This window comes from Eurosta solidaginis, chromosome 3 (assembly GCF_040869045.1).
Source record: "Eurosta solidaginis isolate ZX-2024a chromosome 3, ASM4086904v1, whole genome shotgun sequence".
NCBI lineage: Eukaryota > Metazoa > Arthropoda > Insecta > Diptera > Tephritidae > Eurosta > Eurosta solidaginis.
Window position 1 is genome coordinate 214,296,069 of NC_090321.1, and position 10,274 is coordinate 214,306,342.

The window sequence follows — 10,274 nt, forward strand, 5'->3', positions numbered from 1 at the left end:
TGTGTTAAAGCTATGCTTGGTACGGCGGTTTTCAAAGAAACTTTGGTTTTGTTGCTGTTTTCGTTCTATTTATAGAACTACAACGAATTAACCAATTTTGTCTGTTTGTATGATTTTTAATAATCGGGGATTGCCCATATTGCTTTTTTTTTTTTAAATGTATGACAACATTTATTTGAAGCAATTTTTTAATTTTATAATTTATTTAATAATTTGGGAAAAATTTACACAACGTGACATCAGGACGGACAAGGCGACAGCTGTTTCGGTTATACCTTGTAAATCTATTCAAAGCCTTTTCTCCCGGGAGTGGGAGTCGAACTCGCACCCCTACGATAGTTGAAATGGTTGTAAACGCATTCAGCTACGTCATGCCTGTTGTGAAGTCTTTCCCAATTGCCTTCTTTTTGCATATTTTAATCTTTTACACATTGCATACTTCGTATGCAATTATGTGTTAAAGCTATGCTTGGTACGGCGGTTTTCAAAGAAACTTTGGTTTTGTTGCTGTTTTCGTTCTATTTATAGAACTACAACGAATTAACCAATTTTGTCTGTTTGTATGATTTTTAATAATCGGGGATTGCCCATATTGCTTTTTTTTTTTTTTAAATGTATGACAACATTTATTTGAAGCAATTTTTTAATTTTATAATTTATTTAATAATTTGGGAAAAATTTACACAACGTGACATCAGGACGGACAAGGCGACAGCTGTTTCGGTTATACCTTGTAAATCTATTCAAAGCCTTTTCTCCCGGGAGTGGGAGTCGAACTCGCACCCCTACGATAGTTGAAATGGTTGTAAACGCATTCAGCTACGTCATGCCTGTTGTGAAGTCTTTCCCAATTGCCTTCTTTTTGCATATTTTAATCTTTTACACATTGCATACTTCGTATGCAATTATGTGTTAAAGCTATGCTTGGTACGGCGGTTTTCAAAGAAACTTTGGTTTTGTTGCTGTTTTCGTTCTATTTATAGAACTACAACGAATTAACCAATTTTGTCTGTTTGTATGATTTTTAATAATCGGGGATTGCCCATATTGCTTTTTTTTTTTTAAATGTATGACAACATTTATTTGAAGCAATTTTTTAATTTTATAATTTATTTAATAATTTGGGAAAAATTTACACAACGTGACATCAGGACGGACAAGGCGACAGCTGTTTCGGTTATACCTTGTAAATCTATTCAAAGCCTTTTCTCCCGGGAGTGGGAGTCGAACTCGCACCCCTACGATAGTTGAAATGGTTGTAAACGCATTCAGCTACGTCATGCCTGTTGTGAAGTCTTTCCCAATTGCCTTCTTTTTGCATATTTTAATCTTTTACACATTGCATACTTCGTATGCAATTATGTGTTAAAGCTATGCTTGGTACGGCGGTTTTCAAAGAAACTTTGGTTTTGTTGCTGTTTTCGTTCTATTTATAGAACTACAACGAATTAACCAATTTTGTCTGTTTGTATGATTTTTAATAATCGGGGATTGCCCATATTGCTTTTTTTTTTTTAAATGTATGACAACATTTATTTGAAGCAATTTTTTAATTTTATAATTTATTTAATAATTTGGGAAAAATTTACACAACGTGACATCAGGACGGACAAGGCGACAGCTGTTTCGGTTATACCTTGTAAATCTATTCAAAGCCTTTTCTCCCGGGAGTGGGAGTCGAACTCGCACCCCTACGATAGTTGAAATGGTTGTAAACGCATTCAGCTACGTCATGCCTGTTGTGAAGTCTTTCCCAATTGCCTTCTTTTTGCATATTTTAATCTTTTACACATTGCATACTTCGTATGCAATTATGTGTTAAAGCTATGCTTGGTACGGCGGTTTTCAAAGAAACTTTGGTTTTGTTGCTGTTTTCGTTCTATTTATAGAACTACAACGAATTAACCAATTTTGTCTGTTTGTATGATTTTTAATAATCGGGGATTGCCCATATTGCTTTTTTTTTTTAAATGTATGACAACATTTATTTGAAGCAATTTTTTAATTTTATAATTTATTTAATAATTTGGGAAAAATTTACACAACGTGACATCAGGACGGACAAGGCGACAGCTGTTTCGATTATACCTTGTAAATCTCTTCAAAGCCTTTTCTCCCGGGAGTGGGAGTCGAACTCGCACCCCTACGATAGTTGAAATGGTTGTAAACGCATTCAGCTACGTCATGCCTGTTGTGAAGTCTTTCCCAATTGCCTTCTTTTTGCATATTTTAATCTTTTACACATTGCATACTTCGTATGCAATTATGTGTTAAAGCTATGCTTGGTACGGCGGTTTTCAAAGAAACTTTGGTTTTGTTGCTGTTTTCGTTCTATTTATAGAACTACAACGAATTAACCAATTTTGTCTGTTTGTATGATTTTTAATAATCGGGGATTGCCCATATTGCTTTTTTTTTTTTAAATGTATGACAACATTTATTTGAAGCAATTTTTTAATTTTATAATTTATTTAATAATTTGGGAAAAATTTACACAACGTGACATCAGGACGGACAAGGCGACAGCTGTTTCGGTTATACCTTGTAAATCTATTCAAAGCCTTTTCTCCCGGGAGTGGGAGTCGAACTCGCACCCCTACGATAGTTGAAATGGTTGTAAACGCATTCAGCTACGTCATGCCTGTTGTGAAGTCTTTCCCAATTGCCTTCTTTTTGCATATTTTAATCTTTTACACATTGCATACTTCGTATGCAATTATGTGTTAAAGCTATGCTTGGTACGGCGGTTTTCAAAGAAACTTTGGTTTTGTTGCTGTTTTCGTTCTATTTATAGAACTACAACGAATTAACCAATTTTGTCTGTTTGTATGATTTTTAATAATCGGGGATTGCCCATATTGCTTTTTTTTTTTTTTAAATGTATGACAACATTTATTTGAAGCAATTTTTTAATTTTATAATTTATTTAATAATTTGGGAAAAATTTACACAACGTGACATCAGGACGGACAAGGCGACAGCTGTTTCGATTATACCTTGTAAATCTCTTCAAAGCCTTTTCTCCCGGGAGTGGGAGTCGAACTCGCACCCCTACGATAGTTGAAATGGTTGTAAACGCATTCAGCTACGTCATGCCTGTTGTGAAGTCTTTCCCAATTGCCTTCTTTTTGCATATTTTAATCTTTTACACATTGCATACTTCGTATGCAATTATGTGTTAAAGCTATGCTTGGTACGGCGGTTTTCAAAGAAACTTTGGTTTTGTTGCTGTTTTCGTTCTATTTATAGAACTACAACGAATTAACCAATTTTGTCTGTTTGTATGATTTTTAATAATCGGGGATTGCCCATATTGCTTTTTTTTTTTTTAAATGTATGACAACATTTATTTGAAGCAATTTTTTAATTTTATAATTTATTTAATAATTTGGGAAAAATTTACACAACGTGACATCAGGACGGACAAGGCGACAGCTGTTTCGGTTATACCTTGTAAATCTATTCAAAGCCTTTTCTCCCGGGAGTGGGAGTCGAACTCGCACCCCTACGATAGTTGAAATGGTTGTAAACGCATTCAGCTACGTCATGCCTGTTGTGAAGTCTTTCCCAATTGCCTTCTTTTTGCATATTTTAATCTTTTACACATTGCATACTTCGTATGCAATTATGTGTTAAAGCTATGCTTGGTACGGCGGTTTTCAAAGAAACTTTGGTTTTGTTGCTGTTTTCGTTCTATTTATAGAACTACAACGAATTAACCAATTTTGTCTGTTTGTATGATTTTTAATAATCGGGGATTGCCCATATTGCTTTTTTTTTTTTTTTAAATGTATAACAACATTTATTTGAAGCAATTTTTTAATTTTATAATTTATTTAATAATTTGGGAAAAATTTACACAACGTGACATCAGGACGGACAAGGCGACAGCTGTTTCGATTATACCTTGTAAATCTCTTCAAAGCCTTTTCTCCCGGGAGTGGGAGTCGAACTCGCACCCCTACGATAGTTGAAATGGTTGTAAACGCATTCAGCTACGTCATGCCTGTTGTGAAGTCTTTCCCAATTGCCTTCTTTTTGCATATTTTAATCTTTTACACATTGCATACTTCGTATGCAATTATGTGTTAAAGCTATGCTTGGTACGGCGGTTTTCAAAGAAACTTTGGTTTTGTTGCTGTTTTCGTTCTATTTATAGAACTACAACGAATTAACCAATTTTGTCTGTTTGTATGATTTTTAATAATCGGGGATTGCCCATATTGCTTTTTTTTTTTTTTAAATGTATAACAACATTTATTTGAAGCAATTTTTTAATTTTATAATTTATTTAATAATTTGGGAAAAATTTACACAACGTGACATCAGGACGGACAAGGCGACAGCTGTTTCGATTATACCTTGTAAATCTCTTCAAAGCCTTTTCTCCCGGGAGTGGGAGTCGAACTCGCACCCCTACGATAGTTGAAATGGTTGTAAACGCATTCAGCTACGTCATGCCTGTTGTGAAGTCTTTCCCAATTGCCTTCTTTTTGCATATTTTAATCTTTTACACATTGCATACTTCGTATGCAATTATGTGTTAAAGCTATGCTTGGTACGGCGGTTTTCAAAGAAACTTTGGTTTTGTTGCTGTTTTCGTTCTATTTATAGAACTACAACGAATTAACCAATTTTGTCTGTTTGTATGATTTTTAATAATCGGGGATTGCCCATATTGCTTTTTTTTTTTTTTTAAATGTATAACAACATTTATTTGAAGCAATTTTTTAATTTTATAATTTATTTAATAATTTGGGAAAAATTTACACAACGTGACATCAGGACGGACAAGGCGACAGCTGTTTCGATTATACCTTGTAAATCTCTTCAAAGCCTTTTCTCCCGGGAGTGGGAGTCGAACTCGCAACCCTACGATAGTTGAAATGGTTGTAAACGCATTCAGCTACGTCATGCCTGTTGTGAAGTCTTTCCCAATTGCCTTCTTTTTGCATATTTTAATCTTTTACACATTGCATACTTCGTATGCAATTATGTGTTAAAGCTATGCTTGGTACGGCGGTTTTCAAAGAAACTTTGGTTTTGTTGCTGTTTTCGTTCTATTTATAGAACTACAACGAATTAACCAATTTTGTCTGTTTGTATGATTTTTAATAATCGGGGATTGCCCATATTGCTTTTTTTTTTTTTTTAAATGTATGACAACATTTATTTGAAGCAATTTTTTAATTTTATAATTTATTTAATAATTTGGGAAAAATTTAAACAACGTGACATCAGGACGGACAAGGCGACAGCTGTTTCGATTATACCTTGTAAATCTCTTCAAAGCCTTTTCTCCCGGGAGTGGGAGTCGAACTCGCACCCCTACGATAGTTGAAATGGTTGTAAACGCATTCAGCTACGTTATGCCTGTTGTGAAGTCTTTCCCAATTGCCTTCTTTATGCATATTTTAATCTTTTACACATTGCATACTTCGTATGCAATTATGTGTTAAAGCTATGCTTGGTACGGCGGTTTTCAAAGAAACTTTGGTTTTGTTGCTGTTTTCGTTCTATTTATAGAACTACAACGAATTAACCAATTTTGTCTGTTTGTATGATTTTTAATAATCGGGGATTGCCCATATTGCTTTTTTTTTTTAAATGTATGAAAACATTTATTTGAAGCAATTTTTTAATTTTATAATTTATTTAATAATTTGGGAAAAATTTAAACAACGTGACATCAGGACGGACAAGGCGACAGCTGTTTCGATTATACCTTGTAAATCTCTTCAAAGCCTTTACTCCCGGGAGTGGGAGTCGAACTCGCACCCCTACGATAGTTGAAATGGTTGTAAACGCATTCAGCTACGTCATGCCTGTTGTGAAGTCTTTCCCAATTGCCTTCTTTTTGCATATTTTAATCTTTTACACAATCATACAAACAGACAAAATTGGTTAATTCGTTGTAGTTCTATAAATAGAACGAAAACAGCAACAAAACCAAAGTTTCTTTGAAAACCGCCGTACCAAGCATAGCTTTAACACATAATTGCATACGAAGTATGCAATGTGTAAAAGATTAAAATATGCAAAAAGAAGGCAATTGGGAAAGACTTCACAACAGGCATGGCGTAGCTGAATGCGTTTACAACCATTTCAACTATCGTAGGGGTGCGAGTTCGACTCCCACTCCCGGGAGAAAAGGCTTTGAAGAGATTTACAAGGTATAATCGAAACAGCTGTCGCCTTGTCCGTCCTGATGTCACGTTGTGTAAATTTTTCCCAAATTATTAAATAAATTATAAAACATTTTCAGTGTTATAACATTTTTTTACAGTGTATATTTTCGAAAGCCGATTCGAATACCTTTCCAGTGGTACCAAGATCTTTGAAATCGGTTGAGCCATTCCGTAGTTATCATAGCTCAAAAGTACCATAATATCAAAAATAAAGAGATGCATTTACTTAAATTAAAAAAATTAATTTTAATTTTTGGATATGTTATATATATTAAAAAGACCTTTCTTTAAAATTTTATTTAAAAAAAAATTTTTTTTCAGTGTATTAAACATTTTTACAGTGTATGTTTTCGAAAGCCGATCTGAAACCCTTTCCAATAGTACCAAGATCTTTGAAATCGGTTGAGCCATTCCGTAGTTATACAGCTCAAATTACCGTAATTTTTCACACCTTGCCACGCTCAAAATTTTTCAAAAATGCAATTTCTAAAAATGAAGCTGTGTTTGCATATGTAAAGTGTGCCTGTATGCAAAATTTCATCAAAATCTGAGGGGGTCGGCTTCAATGCATATCGGTTTTGATATGAAATTCATCATATGTAGAACCTAGAGACAGCACCATGGCTTACATTTCTTTCAGGCTTTGATCGGCTGCTCTTGGAAATCACTATCAAATGGGGTTTCACTGAAATACCAGTCTAGTGACCTGATTAAAAAAAAAAAAAACAAGGAATGGAAAAGGCTACAGGCCTGCCAAAATGCTGCATTCAGAACTACCACGGGATGCCTTCTAATGACCCCTGAACATTATCTACATAGTGAGGCGAAAGAGCTCAACATTAAAGAGCATAAACAAATTCTGAACGCGTCTCTAAGAGTTATAATGAAAAATCATTGTAAGCACTACGATGAGGTGCGGCATCTGCCTACGAAGCCGTTTGATTCAGAAAATCATAAGGAGGCCTTCTGCACACAGAATCGGTAAACCTTTGCTAGGTCGCCCTCGGCGAACCCCCTAATCACTATATACCTTGCAAAAGAGGGGTCCAACTCTTACGTAATGTATGTCATGCATGTGATGTGGCCCCACATGACAACAACCATCTTTTCAATTGTAATGTGGAACCAACACCTCTAACACCCCTCTCACTATGGCCCCCTGTTGAAACAGCAAGTTTCCTTATCTTCTTTATAAGTATGAAAATTCGAGAGAAAGCTAATTCCAAAATTTCACTTTATGCAGTAGATAGGCGCTCATTCACCTATTGATAGAACCGTCCAGATCATTTCGGCTGTCTCATCTCTTCTTCGCAGTAATTTGCGTTAATTTTACATTCTTGAGTTAAATGAAAATATAAAAATCATAACCTTTAACTGGAATATAAGAACATAATTTGGTAAGTAGAACCATCTCTTTTAAAATCCACTTTTAATGTTATACCTTTTTTTTGTTGTTTTGAACAAATCAATTTTGAGTTTTTTTTCTTATATACTTACACTTCCAGCAGTGGTTTCTTTAACCGCCTATTTACAGAGAATTACGAATGGACGTAAATGTGTTTTGGTGCAGGCGGTGGTTAATTCACAAGTTTTTGTTTTACATTTATTAATAATGTTTGTTTCAATTCAATAAATTTGTTCAATTTTAATTGATTTTTTTGTTTTACAAAAATTTTTTGTTGGTGGTGAGTAAATTTTTGTTAATAAGTAGTTGTTGTACATAGGTGAGGTGGTGGAAGAATTCAAATTTTGTACGACATATTTGGTGAGAACAAAACACATTGATTGATCAAATTTTGTTTTAAATAAGTTAAGTTTTTTTTTGGTTTTTAGGTGAAAGCGCAAAAAAGTGAGAAAAAAGAAGATTGTTCGTTTGTTTTAGAGCTTGGTTATAGATACGACGAATTCATCAAATTGGATTAAATTGGTTAGAAATTTTGTATACATAGAAAAGCAGCTAAATAGTGATTCGAGATTTTGGTGGAAACAAAATTATAAAGCATCATTATGTGTTACAACTAACTACTGTATGTGTTATATTTTTGTGGTTTTTTGTAGTGATTTTCATAAGCGTAACTACAAATGTGTTTTTTGGATTGATTGTAGTAAGTACGAAATACAGTACCTGCGAGAAATTGGGTACGCTGACTGTCTTGCGCATCGATAATGGTTGACCATGTGCGGTTTCCAATTCTTTGACAGCAACACTTTGACGTAAGCGATCCAGGGTTAATATGCTTTCCACAGCCGACACGCCACGCGTATATTTTTCTGTAGGAAGGAAAAAAAAAGATATATGTATAGGTTAGAATTTTAGTAAATACTTTGAATGAAAAAATTATCAAAGCAACTCACGCAAGCGCGCAAACTTCATGTAAACACTGAAACGGCGCATTTGAAAAAGGTTTTCATGGAATTATGGGAGGTTTACATGGTTTACGAGCTTTCAGGAGTTGTTTTATTAAATTTATTTGTTAGGGGGCAAAATTATTTCAACTTAGTATCGAATCATTTTATTTATTGAGCCGAAAAATTTTGTATAAAACACAAAATCTAAAACAAAGAGAAAAGGAAAAAAACTACGAAAGTAAGTACAAAAAAAAAAAAAAAAAAGAACTAAAAGCAACATAACAAAAAAAAGTGATGACAAAAATATCTAAAACGGAAATAAATATTACCAAATAATCATAAAAATAACAAACAGAAGAGAACATTAAAAAATCAATAATAAAAACAAGAACAAGAAAGAAAACAAAACTAAAACACAATTGGTAACAAAAAGAAAAAAAAGTGGAACAATTTTAACGCAGCATGGCCTAAATAAAAAAAAAAAAAAAAAAAAACAAGAACGAGAAAAAATCTAGAAGATAGAAAAAAAATATAATTATTAAAAAATTAAATTTAAAACGAAAAAATCTTGCATTTTTGTAGAGAAAAAAACTATAAATAAATTTGGTATTTAAAAAAAAATTAAAAAAAAAATAAAAAAGGTTAGAAAGCATTATTAATAATATTGTAACGAATTTAGTGCTATTCCCCTTATTTGCAACCTTCTGCTAACGTTCGAAACACTAAACAGTTGAATACATAACTCCACTATTCAATAATGCAAAATGGCCTTTATTAGACTACTTTCAAATTAACACTTCTATTGCTTGCCAGATAGCGTCTTAAATCAAACTGATTGTCTTTAATCGGGTTTCCAGTCAAAATAATCAGAAAAACGCCTTTATTATTTTATTGCCGACGTTTCGACCGTTTATTGTGGAAAATTATACATAAAAACAAAACAGTCGGTAGTATCAACATAAACTGATTGTCGTGCCTCTACTGTTGCTGCCTTTTATACTGTCTGGTTTCCTCGTTGCATATTTCTAGGGTTTTCTATTCTAGAATTTACTAGTTGTTGTTGTTGTTGTAGCGATAAGGTTGCTCCCCGAAGGCTTTGGGGAGTGTTATCGATGTGATGGTCCTTTGCCGGATACAAATCCGGTACGCTCCGGTACCATAGCACCATTAAGGTGCTAGCCCGACCATCTCGGGAACGATTTATGTGGCCACATTAAACCTTCAGGCCATTCCCTCCCCCCCTACCCACAAGTTCCATGAGGAGCTTGGGGTCGCCAGAGCCTCGTCTGTTAGTGAAACATTATTCGCCAGAATTTACTAGTTAGTTATCAGCTATAAAATTACCAGCTATAACTACGTTTATAGCTTCTCATATGCGCTTGTATGTATGGGTGATACTTGCACAAATTATTGCCTTCTTTTGTGAGCATCATAGATAAGATATATGCATGTGTTTGTGCGTCTCTTCTCCGTTGCTCGTATTGACATATGGGTAGACATAATGATTGATTTGATTTGTATCAAATATAACAAAATAGAAACGAACAACCACGACAGTAAAAAAATACAAAACACCAAAGCTGATAAATAATTAATAAATAGTGACCCGAATATTAAAAAAAAAAACAGCAATATTAAAAAAAAAAAACGAAAACGGCAACACAGGCACATACACAAAAGGCAACAAACAAAATTGATAACATAACAACAAATATATGAAAGAACAAGCAGAAAACA

At 33.8% G+C, this 10,274-nt stretch overlaps 1 protein-coding gene across 3 annotated transcripts in view; it reads right to left on the bottom strand.

Moving 5' to 3' along the window:
• Positions 1 to 10,274, bottom strand: part of Khc-73 (Kinesin heavy chain 73) — a 166,058-nt gene that overhangs the window by 24,578 nt on the left and 131,206 nt on the right. For all 3 annotated transcript variants that reach the window (XM_067775025.1, XM_067775024.1, XM_067775026.1), the window contains one exon: positions 8,314 to 8,459. In XM_067775025.1, coding sequence (XP_067631126.1) covers positions 8,314 to 8,459 — 146 coding nt within the window. The remainder of the gene's footprint in view (positions 1 to 8,313; positions 8,460 to 10,274) is intronic.